At 42.2% G+C, this 20131-nt stretch overlaps 1 protein-coding gene across 4 annotated transcripts in view; it reads left to right on the forward strand.

The window, feature by feature from the left end:
* LOC126183575 (LIM domain and actin-binding protein 1) overlaps positions 1 to 20131 on the forward strand; it is a 216577-nt gene that overhangs the window by 66547 nt on the left and 129899 nt on the right. For all 4 annotated transcript variants that reach the window (XM_049925669.1, XM_049925670.1, XM_049925671.1 and 1 more), the window contains one exon: positions 18577 to 18708. In XM_049925669.1, coding sequence (XP_049781626.1) covers positions 18577 to 18708 — 132 coding nt within the window. The remainder of the gene's footprint in view (positions 1 to 18576; positions 18709 to 20131) is intronic.

Genomic DNA, 20131 nt, shown 5'->3' on the forward strand with positions numbered 1-20131 from the left:
AGTTACGTTAAAAGTAGCTTATTTATCAGACTTAATATGTAGAAACATAAAAGTTTTACTTTACAATCAAATTTGCAAAACTACACTACTGGCCATTAAAATTGCTACACCAAGAAGAAATGAAGATGATAAACGGGTATTCCTTGGACAGATATATTGTACTAGAACTGACATGTGATTACATTTTCACGCAATTTGGGTGCATAGATCCTGAGAAATCAGTACCCACAACAACCACCTCTGGCCGTGATAACGGCCTTGATACACCTGGGCATTGAGTCAAACAGAGCTTGGATGGCTTCTACAGGTACAACTGCCCATGCAGCTTCAACACGATACCACAGTTCATCAAGAGTAGTGACTGGCGTATTGTGTCGAGCCAGTTGCTCGGCCACCATTGACCAGACGTTTTCAATTGGTGAGAGATCTGGAGAATGTGCTGGCCAGGGCAGCACTCGAACATTTTCTGTATCCAGAAAGGCCCGTACAGGACCTGCAACATGCGGTCGTGCACTATCCTGTTGAAATATAGGGTTTCACAGGGATCGAATGAAGGGTAGAGCCACGGGTCGTAACACATCTGAAATGTAACGTCCACTGTTCAAAGTACCGTCAATGCGAACAAGAGGTGACCGAGACGTGTAACCAATGCCACCCCATACCATTACGTCGGGTGATACGCCAGTATGGCGATGACGAATACACGCATCCAATGTGCGATCACCGCGGTGTCGCCAAACACGGATGCGACCTTCAAGATGCTGTAAACAGAACCTGGATTCATCCAAAAAAATGACGTTTTGCCATTCGTGCACCCAGGTTCGTCGTTGGGTACACCATCGCAGGCGCTCCTGTCTGTGATGCAGCGTCAAGGGTAACCGCAGCCACGGTCTCCGAGCTAATTGTCCATGCTGCTGCAAACGTTGTCGAACTGTTCGTGCAGATGGTTGTTGTCTTGCAAACGTCACCATCTGTTGACTCAGGGATCGAGACGTGGCTGCACGATTCGTTACAGCCATGCGGATAAGATGCCTGTCATCTCGACTGCTAGTGATGCGAGGCCGTTAGGATCCAGCAGGGTGTTCCGTATTACCTTTCTGAACCCACCGATTCCATATTCTGCTAACAGTCATTGGATCTCGACCAACGCGAGCAGCAATGTCGTGATATGATAAACCGAAATCGCGATATGCTACAATCCGACCTTCATCAAAGTCGGAAACGTGATGGTACGCATTTCTCCTCCTCACACGAGGCATCACAACAACGTTTCACCAGACAACGCCGGTCAACTGCTGTTTGTGTATGAGAAATCGGTTGGAAACTTTCCTCGTGTCAACACGTTGTAGGTGTCGCCAGCGGTGCCAACCTTGTGTGAATGCTCTGAAAAGCTTATCATTTGCATATCACAGCATCTTCTTCATGGTGTAGCAATTTTAATGGCCAGTAGTGTAAATTAAATTTTTAGCAAAAATATCAACTGTTTAGAATAAAAAGTTAAAATTTTTATTCCAAGTGTATGTTGAATCAAATGAGTCGGTTCTTAATTGCAAACACCGAAAAAATTAAATTTTGTCGATTACATCATCATGCCACAAATGGAAAAAAATTGTTTCGGGTAAACCATTGGTATTTCTTGGTGTTAACTCCAACTCTCCAGTAAAAAGGGGATTTTTTTTGTGGGGTTGGGGGGGGGGGGTGTCCCATTTGGAAATAGAAACTTGATCCCCATTGGGGCAGGGGGTGAACAGCTTTAGCACAAACGTGTGTCCCCTTTGAAAATATTAACGTTTCATATGGAACTTTTTTCGTACCATGCGTATTTTTCGAAATATTTAGTTCTTGCAAGTTAAAACAAACACCATTTATATCAACAAAAATAACGCATCAAATGTCTAATACTCCTTAGTGTGGAGAACAGTAAAGTTTAAAAAGCTTTGATGCCATATGTAGTACTGTTCTTTTTTCATTGTTACAGAACTTAACATTTGATCATGTAAATGGACTGATGAATTGTTTTCATGTCTATTCCTGAATGCTGACTGGCATAGTAAAAATTGAACCAAGTATGTCTTGAAAGCTGCATTGTCACGGTGAAATTTAACCCAGGGCGAGCATTCAAGGAGATGAATGCGGAAAACATTCCAAATCAACACTTAAGTTGGCTGGGAGAGCTGATTCGTAACAGATTAGTCCTGAACCAAGACAGACCTTATCTTCCTAGTTTGTCACGTTATCATGAAGCTATGCCAAATGGACTGCAGAATTTATAACTATACGACGACATGTTGCGCTGTATTACACCCCATATACTTTGGAAAGATTCCAATTCCTAGAGATGTCAACCTTTCGACGCTTAAGTTTCATGTTTTGTTTGCTCTCTTATGATACATAAAATGATATTTCTTCTCTTTGATTACATCAGAAGTTTCATGTTTTGTTTGCTCTCTTATTATATATAAAATGATATTTCTTCTCTTTGATTACATCATTGTGGCCCTTATATGAGGAGTACATGAAAGCACCTACAGACTATGCTGATCTGATGATGGGTTAGTTCATGTATTTCTGTAATTTAGCAACATGTTCGTATTTGGTTGATGACAGACCTAGACGTATTCGGCATTGGTACGGAGTGGTTATGATTAAAATGCAGCTGCTGACAGAGGTAAACTGTGAGGTGTAATTATCGTATGGCAGCGGAACTTGATTGGCTCTGAGCACTATGCGACTCAACTTCTGAGGTCATTAGTCCCCTAGAACTTAGAACTAATTAAACCTAAGGACATCACACACATCCATGGCCGAGGCAGGATTCGAACCTGCGACCGTAGTGGTCTCGCGGCTCCAGACTGTAGCGCCTAGAACCGCACGGCCACTCCGGCCGGCGCGGAACTTGGTACATATGCTAATGCGTTAATGTGAAACGGATTTACGCTGGAAAAATAATTAGTTCCAATTTTGGACAGTAGGTGCAATCCTGGTGATGTGAATGCCATAGAAATGTTTCCATTGTAATGGATTAGGAACAGGACATGAGCAGAAAAGTTCAAACAAGTGATTGGTTGGTTGGTTGATTTGGGGAAGGAGACCAGACAGCGTGGTCATCGGTCTCATCGGATTAGGGAAGGATGGGGAAGGAAGTCGGCCGTGCCCTTTCAGAGGAACCATCCCGGCATTTGCCTGAAGTGATTTAGGGAAATCACGGAAAACCTAAATCAGGATGGCCGGACGCGGGATTGAACCGTCGTCCTTCCGAATGCGAGTCTCAAACAAGTGAGAAATGCATAATGTTGACTTTATTATTAAGCGCTGTTTACACAATTTGTTCAGTATGAGCACCGGAAAAGTCGACGATGTGGTCCATCCGTAAGACGACGTGACCAACACTAACTCGCAGCAGTTCCGATGGAATCTTAGCAATGCGCTCCAAGCCTTCAGATCAGGTAGAGACCGAACGTGTCCCTGGTAAATGCATTCTTTTAGGTATCCCCGTTGCGAAAAGTCACATGGATGCAGATCAGGTAAGCTTTCAGGTCACGTATCTGGAAAACATTTGGAAATAACACGTTCATGGAATGTCGCATTAAGTAGACCTCCACTAGACGAATGTTCAAATGTGTGTGAAATCTTATGGGACTTAACTGCTAAGGTAATCAGTCCCTAAGCTTTCACACTACTTAACCTAAATTATCCTAAGGACAAACACACACACACACCCATGCCCGAGGGAGGCCTCGAACCTCCGTCGGGACCAGCCGCACAGTCCATGACTGCAGCGCCCTGGACCGCTCGGCTAATCCCGCGCGGCCCACTAGGCGAGCCCCATTTTGCATGAAAACAGCGGTTTCCACACAGTTACGTTCTTCCAAAGCAGGAATGACATGCTGTACAAGGAGGTCTCGATAACGTGTAACCGAGCAAAGTGGCGCAGTGGTTAGCACTCAGGACTCGCATCCGGGAAGACGACCGTTCAAACCCCGGCCATCCTGATTAATTTTATTCCATGACTTCTCTAAATCGATTCAGGCAAATGCCGGGACGGTTCCTTTTGAAGGGCACGGCCGATTTCCTTCCCCTTCCTTTCCCGATCCGAGCTTGTGCTCCGTTTCTGATGACCTCTTTGTCGACGGGAAGTTAATCACTAATTCCCTCCTCCTCGTCCTCCTTGATAACGTGTAGACGTCACGGTAGACCTGACAGGCTCTCTAGACGTATTCTCTTCAAAGAAGAATGGGTCGAGACTAAAGGTGCTTATGAATTCACACTACGCAGTCACATATGGCAAGTGCAATGGCTCTTCGTGCACAACACGCGATTTTACAGTACCCCATATTCCGCAGTTCTGTGTATTCACTGCAACTTATTGTATAAAATGTGTCTCGTCACTCCATAGAATATTGCCCAGCCACATATCATCAACTTCAATCCGAGCCGCTCCCTCCGCCCCCGCCCCCCCCCCCCCCCCCACCTTGCCCATAAACCAAAAAGTAAATTCAGAACGTTGCTGCGGATCGTGACGTTTCAGTTGCTGCATCGCCTAAGCCCTTGTACGAGTAACAGTGTAAAACGGACCATAAAACTTTCCATAATGTTGACCATGGGATGGACAGTTATCTTGAAACTGCACGAGCGCCAACACTACCTGGGGCACATACTGCATGCTCAGTTACAGCAACAGTAAACTCGGCAATAACTTCCATCAGTATAAGTCGCCCTCCTCTTCCAGGTGCCACAAAAAACTCACCCGTGTTTTCAGATTTCATTATCATCTTCTTCGAACCATTTAATAACATAAAGCCTCTCCTCAGACCTTTCAGTCGGCCGAACTCTCTCAATGTAGCACTGTAGTTGCTGCCGTTCACATAAAACAGTTTCACTAATAGCGCACGGTCTCTTCTCGATAGCCATACTGTACACGGTTATGCCTTGTCAAATGACACCGTGGATGTCATACCGTCATACAAGCAGTGTACAGTACCTGGTGCCCAGAACTGAAATTAATTTTTTCCAGCGTTAACCGGTTCGGTATTAACACATTAGCAGATCTACCAAGTTTTGGCGTCATACGATAAATGCAGCCCACACTCGCCTTCTGTGAGTAGCTGCACTTAAGTTATAAACACGTAGTGTTTAATTGACTGTGTGGGCAGTCTTCTTTAACTACAAAAATGTTTTCAGGTGTAGTGTTTCGTTGTATTGGTGTTGGTGTATGTGTTACATGATAGCTCTTTCTCGCACTTGGCAGGTACTTATGCTCCCACTGTCAAGAATGCTGGAGAAGTGGCGTCATGTATCGGAATAAAGAACAACATGTTAGTATCTCTGAAGGTTGAGAGACATTATTCTCGGACAATTTGTCCGTTTATACTCGCTGTACGTTTGGAAACGTTTTATCAGAATTCTGCTACAGGAGTAAATGCGGGAAGCACTGGGTAGGTCAGACACGTGAGAAGTGCTGTAAGGCAATTTCTATTTATATCGTGGGCAGACCGCGTGATCTCTGAGGTGAATGTTCTGGAGCAACGTCCTACCTACGTCAAGACATACAGCCTGCAGCAATAATTTTATTTTTATTAATGTTTCCATATTATTTGATTGAAATTATTTCCGCTACCTTGATGGTCTCTCCTCCTGTCTGCAGATTTAAGAAGTCGTCCAGATAACAGCGAGTATTGCACTTAACCAGCTTGTTTTTGTCACAAAACTAACGAACCCGGCAATGCTTCGTAACTGTTTCATATGCATCGGAATTGTACATACCTCCTAATCCCCTTCTCCTCCCTCTCTCTGTCCATTTGCTGCCCCCTCCCCCTTTATCTCTGACCTTGAGTCTGTTATTGTAGACGAAACATCTATTGGGAAATGAAGCCAATTTAAATGAATGGGTAAATCGGTTTGGATCATTGATATAAGGGGTACAGGAGACTCTGTGGGGATAGTAGCTTCAATAACAGTATTTCTCGTAGTTTTAATCTGTGAACGGGTAAGACTGAAAAATTTCGGATGATTCAGATTCCACAGTAGTACTCTAAGCATAACTTGATAAGCCATATGTACAACATTCCTCTTTCCCCTTAAAATAGCACACTGTCGTGTATACAGTTTTTGTTTAAAATTATCTTTAAGGAGAAATAATATGTATGGAAGAAACAATTTGTCTAATGGTTTCAATGCCCTGATATCTAAGGTAAAACTGACTGCGAGAAGAAAAACGAAACCGCACATTTTCACAGCACAGAATTTTCTTTCTCGCAGTCAGTTTTAACATGAAATTGTTAATTGTTGTTTAAAAAAAAGTATAGCTTGTGTCCGTCTGAATGTTAGTACAGTATTGTGTAAGAATTTGAAGTAAAACGATCAATAACTTTTCGATATTTTTGCTAACAACATTTCCCCATTATATATAAAATGTATATCTGTATTTTACATATATTTAAAAACTATATCTTTAGACAATTTCTGTCTAAATACACTCCTGGAAATTGAAATAAGAACACCGTGAATTCATTGTCCCAGGAAGGGGAAACTTTATTGACACATTCCTGGGGTCAGATACATCACATGATCACACTGACAGAACCACAGGCACATAGACACAGGCAACAGAGCATGCACAATGTCGGCACTAGTACAGTGTATATCCACCTTTCGCAGCAATGCAGGCTGCTATTCTCCCATGGAGACGATCGTAGAGATGCTGGATGTAGTCCTGTGGAACGGCTTGCCATGCCATTTCCACCTGGCGCCTCAGTTGGACCAGCGTTCGTGCTGGACGTGCAGACCGCGTGAGACGACGCTTCATCCAGTCCCAAACATGCTCAATGGGGGACAGATTCGGAGATCTTGCTGGCCAGGGTAGTTGACTTACACCTTCTAGAGCACGTTGGGTGGCACGGGATACATGCGGACGTGCATTGTCCTGTTGGAACAGCAAGTTCCCTTGCCGGTCTAGGAATGGTAGAACGATGGGTTCGATGACGGTTTGGATGTACCGTGCACTATTCAGTGTCCCCTCGACGATCACCAGTGGTGTACGGCCAGTGTAGGAGATCGCTCCCCACACCATGATGCCGGGTGTTGGCCCTGTGTGCCTCGGTCGTATGCAGTCCTGATTGTGGCGCTCACCTGCACGGCGCCAAACACGCATACGACCATCATTGGCACCAAGGCAGAAGCGACTCTCATCGCTGAAGACGACACGTCTCCATTCATCCCTCCATTCACGCCTGTCGCGACACCACTGGAGGCGGGCTGCACGATGTTGGGGCGTGAGCGGAAGACGGCCTAACGGTGTGCGGGACCGTAGCCCAGCTTCATGGAGACGGTTGCGAATGGTCCTCGCCGATACCCCAGGAGCAACAGTGTCCCTAATTTGCTGGGAAGTGGCGGTGCGGTCCCCTACGGCACTGCGTAGGATCCTACGGTCTTGGCGTGCATCCGTGCGTCGCTGTGGTCCGGTCCCAGGTCGACGGGCACGTGCACCTTCCGCCGACCACTGGCGACAACATCGATGTACTGTGGAGACCTCACGCCCCACGTGTTGAGCAATTCGGCGGTACGTCCACCCGGCCTCCCGCATGCCCACTATACGCCCTCGCTCAAAGTCCGTCAACTGCACATACGGTTCACGTCCACGCTGTCGCGGCATGCTACCAGTGTTAAAGACTGCGATGGAGCTCCGTATGCCACGGCAAACTGGCTGACACTGACGGCGGCGGTGCACAATTGCTGCGCAGCTAGCGCCATTCGACGGCCAACACCGCGGTTCCTGGTGTGCCCGCTGTGCCGTGCGTGTGATCATTGCTTGTACAGCCCTCTCGCAGTGTCCGGAGCAAGTATGGTGGCTCTGACACACCGGTGTCAATGTGTTCTTTTTTCCATTTGCAGGAGTGTATTTGTTAGAGCATCGTAGAAAGATTTGAAATAAACTTTATGAGAATTCTGCTTACAACATTTCCCCTTTACGTATTACATATATTTACCATATATATTTGAAAATATGTAGCCTACGTCGATCTGAAAGTTTATCCATGAAAAAAATTGTACGCTACAGCCTTTTAGAGGTTTCCAATCCACTCAAAATGTATTGTTGAAACAGTGCATTTGGAGTACATGAAATGATTACATTTACAGATCAAAAGCACAAGCGCTTCTGAAGTGTCAGATATCGACTATGGCATCCAGTCGATCATACAGATGGCAAATACTGTCCTGGCTTACGTTATGCCACGCCTGCTCGACCTGTTCACGTAGTTCTGTAAGAGTTGTTGGTTGACGAGTCACTTCTCGTCCCATCATATCCCAAATGTGCTAAGTCTGGAGATCATGATGGCAAGGGAAGCTGCTACAGGTCTAGCAGAGCACACTGTGTTTCACGCACAGTGTGTGGGTGAGCAATATCCTGTTGGAACAACACATTACCTTTCTGTTACAAGAACAGCAAAAGAGCGGATCTAACAACATACTGCACATACCGAGTGCTGGCTAGCGTTACCTTCAGAAACACCAAAGATGAACGAGAGATGTAGCTTATCGCGTTAGTATATCTTAGACGAATGCACTCTACGAGACAGTGCTCACCAGGTCTACGTCGTACGCACAAACGACTATCACTTGCGTGCAGGCAGAATCTGCTTTCATCGCTGAAGACCACGGCGCTCCTTTCCATCTCCCAAGTGATCATTTGGCGGCACCAGTAGAGTCCTGCGCATCGATGCTGTGGCGTGAGTCTAAGAAGGGCTAGAGGCGTGCGTGCGCGTAGTCCGATTGATAATTACCGGTTAGCAACAGTTCGTGTTGACCCGTCTCGACTCAAAAGCCCTCTTTATCTGTGCTATAGTAGCTGTACGATCTGCCACTGTTGCCCTTACAACACGACGATCCTGTCGCGCGCCTGTGCTACGTTGACGTCCAGAACCTCGTCCAGTGGTGTGAGAATGTTCGTGTAGCCACGGATGCCAGAATCGTTGCACAAGTGACGCAGGACGTCCAACTTAGTTCTACGTAAGGACCATCCCGCCACTCGGAAGGCCACAAGTTGACCCCTTTCAAACTCGCTCAGTTGGCTGCAGGAAGCACGAGTGCATCTCCACGGCATGGTAGCCTGCTTTCTTCACACTTCTGCAGCACACTGCGCCTTTTGTATGCGAGCATTCCCTATTGAAGGGTAGACACACATGACACTCTGGTAGCTATGCCGCTACGTTATCTGTTGGCGGACGACCTTGAAACCATGTCAGTACACCTACTATCCCCTACGTCGTCATCGTATCAAAATCGATTTCGTCTTTCAGAGTGTACTAATTTTTTGGCAATTAATTTATATACCATGAAAATATCAAGCTTACGTCCGTCCGAACATTTATTAGGGTATCGAGCAAAAAGCTGAAGTAAATTGGTTAAGAACATTTTGAGATTTTTGCTAACAATTTTTCCCCTTTATGTATTACGTACAGTGCCATATCTATTAAAAATATGTAGCCTACCTCCTCCTGAACGTTTATTATAGTATCGTTAAAAATTTGAAGTAAACAGACCAAGAACACTCCGAGATTTTTGCTACAAACTTTTCCCCTGTATATGGTATATACCGTATATATGTACCATATACACTTAAAATATGTAGCCTATGCCCGTTCGAAAGTTTATCTGGTTGTCGTGTCAAAATTTGAAGTAAATTGTATGCCCTTGTGTATGTTTATTACAGCATCATGTAAAAATTTGAAGTAAATCGGTCACAAACTTTTCGAGATTTTTGGCAACAACGTTAAACTACGACTTGTCTTCACATAAATTTATAATTTTTATGTATATATACCATATATATTTAAAAATATGTATCTTTGTCTGTTCGAATGTTTATGAGAGTAATGTCAAAAATCTGAAGCAAGACTGTCAAGAATTTTCTGCAAGTCGGCCAATAACGTTTCGGTAACAACGTTAAACTACAACTTGTCATTGAAATGATCTTACGGCATTGTTGGCCGGGGGACTCCATGCGGGGTGTACGGCCGCCGAAATTACAAGTCCTTTTTAGCTGACGCCACTTCGGCGACTTGCGAGTCAATGATGATGAAAGACACACAACACCCAGTCATCTTGAGGCAGAGAAAATCCCTGACCCCGCCGGGAATCGAACTCGGGATCCCGTGCGTGGGAAGCGAGAGCGCTACCGCAAGACCACAAGCTGCGGTCAAACTTGTCATTAGGGTGGTAATGTAGAAAAAATACAATGAAACTGTCCTTTAACAATTCCACTGGAAAATTTCATTAAACAGTTTTAGTCATCAGGAGCAATTAGCAATGAATTAGCAGTTTTTTTAAATAAGTAACAATAAGTGGCTTCACTGGGATAGAAGAGTAATTGCATATAAGAGTGCTAAGTAAAAATTTATTAGACTGGCACAGAGATTACAAAGACATCAATGATCTATTTTAATTATGTTGCACACTGTAAATGCAGTGTCGGTTTGATATACAGAATAATTTTGATTATATTGCTTTTTAAAGTCGCCTTGTTGTGCATGATTCGTTCAAATGGATTAAGTGGAACTCTATACAATCATAAAATTGAAAGTTCCGTATGATTTATCTCCAAAAGAAATTTATGCAAATTTGATGAAGGTTTATTAAAAGCATGCCCCTTCATTTTTAACAATGAATGGGTGAAGGGATTTAAATGTTTCGCACTTCTCTTGAAAGAAGAGTGGAACAAATAAAACCTTTATTTGTAATCAGTTGATGTTGGATCGAAATAAAATAAATAAATAAATATCTATACTCTGCGAATAGCTACGATGTGCGTGGGGGAGAGTACTTCTTATTGTACCACGGTTTCTTCCTGTTCCATTCACAGATAAAGCTTGGGAAGCACGAGTACTTGTACTCATCTGTGCGAGCTGTTTTTACCTAATTTTACCTGTGCAATATGTGTGGATACATAAGTGGCTGAATAATTCATAGTTCCTGCCCTGAAAAGCGGTTCTACACTGCGCAGAAAAGTATCACGGAATTTCCTATTGCGACGCATAAGTTTGAAATTTGGCTCAAAGGTGCCTACAACCTTCCTCTGTGATGGTGCAAAAGCGTGGCTCCCCGGCAGCGTCACCCTCGAGCTTGGCAACACTTCAGACAGCAACGTGTCGACACACGCGAAAAATAGGCTACAGCTCAGAAGTTCGTGTATAATGTAAGGTGGGTTAATGAAGTCACATTGGCGCTAAATCTCACCACAATTCTGTCCAACGCCATCGTGGACGTGTCACATGATGGGAAAGTCATCACACCCCTTCTTAGCTACATTTCAACCCTTCTTTTGACACCTTTGTGATGGGGTTCATAACCGCGACACCCAGCGTTGAAATCACACCGTTTTGTTATGTATGGCCGAGCAAAATATTTCAGACACACTGCCGCTCAGAATCAACATGAAAAGCCTAGGTAGGTGGCCTACAGGGCGTCAATGAAACCACCCTTTTCTTGATTCCCACACATTTTGCAAGCGAAAACGACAGTTCGCAGTGCAGTCAGTAACAGGATGACGTTCTTCACAACCTTTGACGCTGCAGACATGCCCAGGCGATTCAACCCTTCTCTATGTCCATCTTGGACCTGCGACTCCATTGAACGTGATCTGACTCATAAAATAGGTGAAAGAAACCCCCCAAATAACTACAGACCCATTTCAATAGTACCAATCATATCCAAGTTAGTAGAAAATTGTGTGCATAAGCAGATATACATGTAATTTGAAACCAACAAAATTTTAAATGAACAACAGTTTGGCTTCAGGTCACACCTATCAATTGTAAAAGCAGTAGAAGCTTTGGTGAGGAATGTTTATGAAGGGTATGAAAAAAGGGTATCAACGGTCTGGAACACTTACTAACCTAAGTAAAGCGTTTGACTTGGTGTCACATGACATACTCATCAAAAAGTTAAAATTCTATGGCATTGAAGATGATACACTCGGTCTATTCAAATCATATCTAAGCAATAGGTTACAACTTGTACATGCAAATAAGCAGAGGTCAGAAATACTCCCTATAGAAAGAGGAATACCCCAAGGCTCTGTTATTGGACCTCGTCTGTTCATTGCCTATGTTAATGACTTCTCGAATTACATACCGTGTAAGAACATACTATATGCTGACGATATGACATAAATAAGTACAGGAGAGAACTTACAGAGTGTACTGGACAAAAATAGAGAAATGATGCAAATGGCTAATTACTGGTGTCAGGCTAACCAGCTGTACATAAATCAAACAAAAACAGAAGAAATAATATTTAATCTCAAAGTAACTAAAAATGAAAACAAAACAATGAAATTACTTGGACTAAGTGTAGACCAAAAGCTCTCATGGGAAGGACACACCAATTATCTATGTAGTAAACTAGCATGAGTACTTTTCTTATTGTATAAATTAAGAAACAGTGTGAGCAAGCAATTGCTACTCCACTCGTACTATGCTTTTTTTCATTCCCAACTGCAATATGGAATAATGCTTTGGGGTAACTCCCCAGGGGCTGAATGTATTTTCAGATGGCAGAAGAAAGCAATCAGGTGCATGGAAGGGTTAGCACCCAGAGAGTCCTGCAGAAATTATTTTAAATCTCTTGGTGTAATGGCAGTGCCAAGCATGTACATATGTTTAATATACGCCAGAGAAAATCTGAAAAAATTGAACATGAGATGTGATGTGCATGCACACAGTACAAGAAACAGTCACCTGCTGGACTTGCCTTCCACAAGACTTGCTGTAGTCCATAATAACTATAAGTACTTAAGCATAAAATTTTTCAATAAGTTACCATGCTCAGATTGTACAGTACCACGAAATAAATATAAGAATACATTGCAAACCTGACTAAAAAACAAAAATTCTATACAACTGAAGAGTTCTTAGAAACTAATCATCAAAATATATGTTTTACCTAAGTTATGAAGAAAATGTTTTGATATTATATAAGCTAGTTATTTACTGTGATTCTTTTCTTATGTGTGTATTTAATTACTGTATAAAACATTGTTTTACATAATGCTGAAGAAAAGGTATTTAGTTCCTTTTCTCCCTTTTCTGTAACTATTTGAATATCGTATTGAAACTAAAACCCTCTGTAAACTTTGATGAAGCCAATTGTATGAAAAATACTGAAAGGCTAATAAAAATATTCTATTCTATTTTATTTGGAGTGTAGTGAAGCCGCAGTTTTTGCTCTGGTATACAGCGTGAAACTTCTGGTGACCGTTCAAAACCGTTCGACGAAATTTGAACATTTTCCAAAGCAGAAAAGGGTGTTTATGCTTTTTCGGCCCTCCTGTTTTGTGCCCTCATATCTCATTACCATGGAGGAGTGCAATGTTGACATGTGCACGAATAAAACGAAAAGGGTCCTTGTAAGACTCCCCAGTTTGATAACACCCTCAGTGCCACCCACGTACCTGTCGGGTATTTCGACACCCATTCAGCTGAGTGGTGCTAGGGAGACAAAGCAAACTTGACCCAAAATGAGTCGATTCAGTGTAATTATGGTAACAGAGAATAATTTGCAGAAAATTTTGTTCCTGTTAGATTTCTGATTTTTTAGGTGGTCAATTTCACGTATTTGAATCAATTAAGCAGATAGTGTCATAAGAAACAGCAATGTGATTTTTCATTACAAGACCAACAAAAGTTGATAGTTACATAGTTTTCCCATGAAACTCCAAACAGTTTCATAATTTACATTACCGTACTGCATAAAGCAAGCTATTTTCTCTTATGGATCGCAGTGATGTCATAATTAGACACTACCACCCAGGAATATATGTCTACACTGTAAGTAAAGTGATGTGAGTTTAGTTCCATCAGCTAATGAGAGTATGTCAGGAGCAACATCAGCTTGCAGACACACAAAGCTGAAACTTAAATGGCCGAAACACCAGTGCCGTGAGCACGTCAGACTGGGTGGCCTTTGCCCTTGCCTCACTGTGGCACCACGTTTGACCACAGCCTCCCCATTTCAAGCATTCATACACATGCATGCCACGAATGAGCAAAATGTCCTAATCTCTGTCAATGGTGGGTATCAATTGGAGCTCAGAGGCGTTTCATCTTGCAAGCAGCGATCACAGCCAGGGACATTCATGACACATCATGTGGGACCATCCGCTCTTCTGGGAATGAGGCAAGGCAGTCGCTAATTCAGTCTTGCACAGTACGTCACATGAGTTACTACCAGATACACCTTGCCACTATTTGAATAACAACCCTGGTTTGGTGACTCACTTTCTTATTTGCACTAGCTGTTTCTTTTCAGTGCTCAGCTCATGATGATTTTGGCTATGTTTGCGTATTACACATGCATATCGGTAGCAGACAGAAAACACAAAGTCCCCTGTTAGTCCAGCCACATATCTGAGGAGTATTCAAGTATGGGTCACACAAGTGTTTTGTTTTCAGTCTCGTTAGTGGAAAAACTATAATTTCCCAGTGTTCTACCAATGTATAATAGCATGCCATTTGATTGCCACAGTGCTGAACCTATATGACTGTTCAACATAGTACGTCTGCACTGTATAACACCAGAATATTTGTATGTAATGACTGACTAAATGGTTAATGAGTCATAACTAGAGTTAATGAATACAGCACTCTTACACTTCCCCACACCCACAACTCAGAAGACTTCTTGCAATATCTGAAGCAGCCACTTATCACGGAATCTGATGTAATGGTTAGTTTTGATGTGGTCTCCCTGTTTACAAAGGTACCACTTAATGACTCACTGGAACTGATTTCAGAGGAATTTTATGATGCTCTGATGGTCCTGTTCAGGTGTATACTGGCATCAACATATTTTCTCTATGAGGGCCAGTATTATGAGCAGACAGGAGGAGCAGGCATGGGCAGCCCCTGTCACTGGTGGTAGCCAATCTGTTCATGGAGAAATTTGAAGAGGAAGCATAAGAGACAGCTAGATATAAACCCACATGCTTCTTCAGGTATGTGGATGATACCTTCGTGATCTGGCCTCATGGTAGGGAGAGGCTCAGTGAGTTTCTGGAACATCTTAACTCATGCTACCCAAATACAGAATACATTAAGAAACTGGATAAGAATGGTCAGCTGCCAAATGGAGAGCAGATGGGTCATTTGGCCTCAGTGTGTATTGCAAACCACACTGATTTATACCCGCAGGCTAGCAGTTGTCATCACTCAGTGCAGAAGAATGGAGTTCTAAAAATATTGGTCCACAGGGCACACATCTTGTCAGATCAAGGTAGTTTGACATCAGAAATAGAACATCTACACTCAGTCTTCTGCAAAAATGGATACATGATCAAACATATTGAGAAGGCTTTTTGACCAGGTGCTCTGCCATATAACAGAGAAGAAGAGCAAATTGAAGAAGGACTGAGGGATCTGTGTCTGCCAAGATCAGCAGGATTCTGTTCACCTACTTAAAAAATAGCACTAGAAATGTGAAAAATGACTAGGACTTTTTAAAACCAGAAATTTATAATATTCCTTGCCAGTGTGGCATGTCACACATTGGAAAAACAATCAGGACAGTGGACATCAGATGCCAAGAACATTGGAGGCATGTCCAACTGGGACAGGCCACTAAATCAGCTTTCAGTGAGCATTGTCAGGAACTTAACCATTCCACAAACTATGAAAAGACGAGGGTTCTGACACAGGCCCCAGATACTGGGACAGTGTTATAAGAGAGTCAATAGAGAAAAAGATGCTCGAAAGCTACATGAATCATGACATTGGCTACCAACTCAGCAAAATCTGAAATTCTGCACTGCAGTTACTTAAAACTAAATGGTGGAAGCAAAGGAATTCAACAAAAAGAAGAACAGAGAATGTGGACATGGAGAACAAATCCCAGACAGAGCAACAGTGCACTGAATCAAGAGCAGAACATCGGATTGCTGTAAGGTGCACTGGACCAAAAACAGAACACCAGCTCATGACTAGGTGCAGCAGACTGAAGACAGAACACCTCGGGATGTTCCTAGTGAGAATGGAATGCCCAGAACTAACCATGGAGGGTGGGAGGCAGTAAGTGTAAATAGTAGACCCATTTCACACTATTAGCAGTCTCAAGTAGAGCACAATGAAGACAACAAATCACATTGTCAAAACAATGTGCATGGGTGATACCAATATCTTGCAGAATACTCAACACCTCAAGATTCCAACATGTCAATGGGAAAGCCTTAAGAATAACAACCTGATTATTGATTACTTTTCTTGAGCAAACCAACAATCTAAAAGAAAATTTGCCTACAAAATATATGCTAAATAATGAGAAGTCCCTGCGGGGAAAATTCTTATTTAAACAATTATGAGGTCAGAGGAAAGGAAATCATAAACTGGTTGCATGTTAGCTGTCAAATACCATAAAGAGAGACTGAAAATTCTTTTGGGGTAATGTTCTTAAAGGGGAATTTGGAGTGTAATATTCCCATTAGTAAAAGAGTGCATGCATTTTAGTAGTTTTGGTCAATTTGATAATATGTCTGCATTCATTTATGATGATGAGTGGCTACTGGTTTCACAGTGGCTGTTGATGACGTGCACATGAATTTAGACATGATAGGAGAGTGCTATATCACATACTCAATCAAGTATATTGATTTGCTGCCGAAAGAAACCTTGAATGAATCATCATTCTTCAAATAAATAAAATTGAATGTCATTTTGATAAACCAAGATTGATCCATATAAAATCTTATAAATGATTGTTCCTTTCTCTTGTATTTATCCATTCTGCAGGAAGTACATAAGGAACATGCATCTCATGTTTTGTTCTATATAGAAATCAATAAAAATAGTAATAATATGTTTTATTTATACAACAAAAATCCTTATGTGACAGAAATATATTATTGATTTTTCACGAAAAATACAAGATGATAATTTTTCACAATTGGGGTATTTTTCAAGTGTTATCAATCAATGTGAATACACTGTAAATTGTTGGCACAGTATTACAGAATCCAGACTGTGATATTTAAAAGTACAGAAAGAGGGACCATGCCTTAAATGAATAGCTTTTTCAAAAATTCTAGAAAAGAATATCAGTATCATATCTTTTGTGCATATCTGTAAATAGCCAGATTTATTCTGTACATTTCCATGTTTAGAGACCTAAGGAAATTTTATTTGTGTCTACCTAGAGAATTCCACTAAGAAAAAGGGTAGACAATTGTTTTACCTTATAGAAAACCCTTAAGATTTTAAACTTTCACACACATGTGCTGAAGTTTCACCAGAAAGCTTATTACATTACATTATTCTCAACTTATTTCAAATATCTTTCAATGTACATTTTGTGAGTATGATTTGAGTACTAGCAATCATACACTGAAGAGCCAAAGAAACTGGAACACCTGTCTAATATTGTGTAGGGCCCCTGCAAACCCACAGAAGTGCCACAACATGATGTGGCATGGACTCAGCTAATGTCTGAACCAGTGCTGGAGGGAATTGACACCATGAATCCAGCAGGGCTATCCACAAATCTGTAAGAGTAAGAGAAAGTGGAGATCTCTTCTGAACAGCATGTTGCAAGGCATCCCAGGTATAATCAATAATGTTCGTGTCTGGAGAGTTTGATGGCCAGCAGAAGTGTTTAAACTCAGAAGAATGTTTCTAGAGCCACTCTTTAGCAATTCCGGACATGTGGAGTGTCACATGGTCGTGCTGGAATTGACCAACTCTATGCCTTGCATAATGGATATGCAGATGATCAGACAGGATGCTTACATATATCTAGACATATCAGGGGACCCTTATCACTCCAACTACACAGTCCCCATATCATTACAGAGCCTCCACCAGCTTGAATAGTCCTCTGCTGACAGGCAGGGTCCATGTATTCATGAGGTTGTCTCCATACCTGTACACGTCCATCCACTCCATACAATTTGAAACAAGACTTGACCAACCAGGCAACATGTTTCTAGTCATCAACAGTCAAATGTCAGTGTTGACAGTCCCAGGCAAGGCGTAAAGCTTTGTGTCATGCAGACATCAAGGGTACAAAAGTAGGCCTTCACTTCTGAAAGCCCATATCGATGATGTTTCATTGAATGGCTCACATGCTGACACTTGCCGATAGTCCAGCATTGAAATCTGCAGCAATTTGCAGAAGGATTGCATTTCTGTCACAATGAATGATTTTCTTCAGTCATCAGGATCTTTTCTGGCCACAGTGATGTCAGAGATTTGATGTTTTACTGGATCCCTGATATTCACAGTACACTTGTGAAAGGTAGTATGGGAAAATCCCCATTTCATTGCTACCTTGGAGATGCTGTGACACATTGTTCATGTGCTGACTATAACACTATGTTCAACTCAATTAAATCTTAATAACCTGTCATTGTAGCAACAGTAACCAATCTAATAACTGTGCCAGACACTTGTTGTCTTATATAGGCCTTGCCAACCACAGTGCTGTATTCTGCCTGTTTGCATATCTCTGTATTTGAATAAGCATGCCTATACCAGTTTCTGTGGCTGTGTGTATATTTCAGAACTGCAAATTATGACTGAATAATTTTATTTTCAGGAAGTGAAAGAATCACATAGCTCTAGTTCTTCAGACAAAAATGTGGTGAAGAAGAAAAAAAGTGAGCAAGGTGATTCATTGAAAAAGAAAACAAAGAAGAGCAAGAAATCAGAAAAGGAAAATATATCTGTAGTAAGTTACCCATTTTAATTTTAATTCCAGTATCATGTTACAAAATGCTATAAATCTGTGACCACCACTTCTGTTGTTTTTTATACATTAAGTTATAAGTTCAAATGTGTCTCTGTATACTTGTTGCTTATATAAAAGCAATCACAGTAATGAGTATGTTTACATTGCTGCATGTGTGAAATTTAAGAGTAATATCAAATCAAAATTAGTATACAGGTGATTTTATGTGTATGAAATGTTGTTATTAAAGTGTAGTTTAGATAATTTCAATCCTTGCGACATAGTAATCCTTCTAGTTTTAGCATTCCAAAAAACACTACTTTATGTTGGCTATTCTCCTTTTATGTTGCGTATTTCCTGATGTTTCCCATGTTCTCACTTCTTGACTCTTAACATGCAGATGTCTGTTGTTCCTAATGGAACTAAAAATTCACCACCGAGCGAGGTGGCGCAGTGGCTAGCACACTGGACTCGCATTCGGGAGGACGACGGTTCAATCCCGTCTCCGGCCATCCTGATTTAGGTTTTCCGTGATTTCCCTAAATCGCTTCAGGCAAATGCCGGGATGGTTCCTTTGACAGGGCGCGGCCGATTTCCTTCCCCATCCTTCCCTCACCCGAGCTTGCGCTCCTTCTCTAATGACCTCGCTGTCGACGGGACGTTAAACACTAATATCCTCCTCCTCCTCCACTAAAAATTCCCTTATACCTCATCTCTCTGATTTTTACAGTTTATGTCATCTATAATAAAATGATTATCATTTCTTTTAAGTACCCCCTGTAGGTATTTGAACTTTTTTTACTTTTTCTGTTTGTAATTGTGATTTTATTGTTCACGTAAACTACAATTTTTATACACACACATGCGCACATGCACGTGCCCACATACACACACACACACACACACACACACACACACACACACACAAATGCACACGCACATACACACACCTGTGCACCTACATTGTGCTGGCTGGTCACAGGATGCTGGGGTTGTAGTTCGTCAGGTGAATAGAGAGTGAGGGATATGTCAGGTGGAGTAGCTGGAATGAGAAAGAAGCAGGAAGCAAGAGGACCAGTTCGAGATAGGTAGCTAGCAGCTCAGAAGGGGTGGCAAGTGTACAAGATGGGAACGCAGGAGGGAGAGTTGGCAGGTGTGACATGCAGATACCAGATGAATGTAGCCTGGAGGCATACATTGGCGGAGGTCAACAGGACAGAGGGGTGGGAAACTGTTGGGTAGAGAGTATGGGGACAGTGGGTTAGCAGAGATTGAGGCCAGAAGAGTTACAGGACTGAAAGATGTGTTACATGGATAACTCCCATCTGTGTAGTTGAGACTACTTGCCGTTGGAGCGATGCAATCCAGACGACATGAATTGTGAAGCAGCCATTGAACTTGAGTATGTTTTGCTCAGTGGTGT

Source organism: Schistocerca cancellata, chromosome 4 (genome assembly GCF_023864275.1).
Source record: "Schistocerca cancellata isolate TAMUIC-IGC-003103 chromosome 4, iqSchCanc2.1, whole genome shotgun sequence".
Taxonomy (NCBI): domain Eukaryota; kingdom Metazoa; phylum Arthropoda; class Insecta; order Orthoptera; family Acrididae; genus Schistocerca; species Schistocerca cancellata.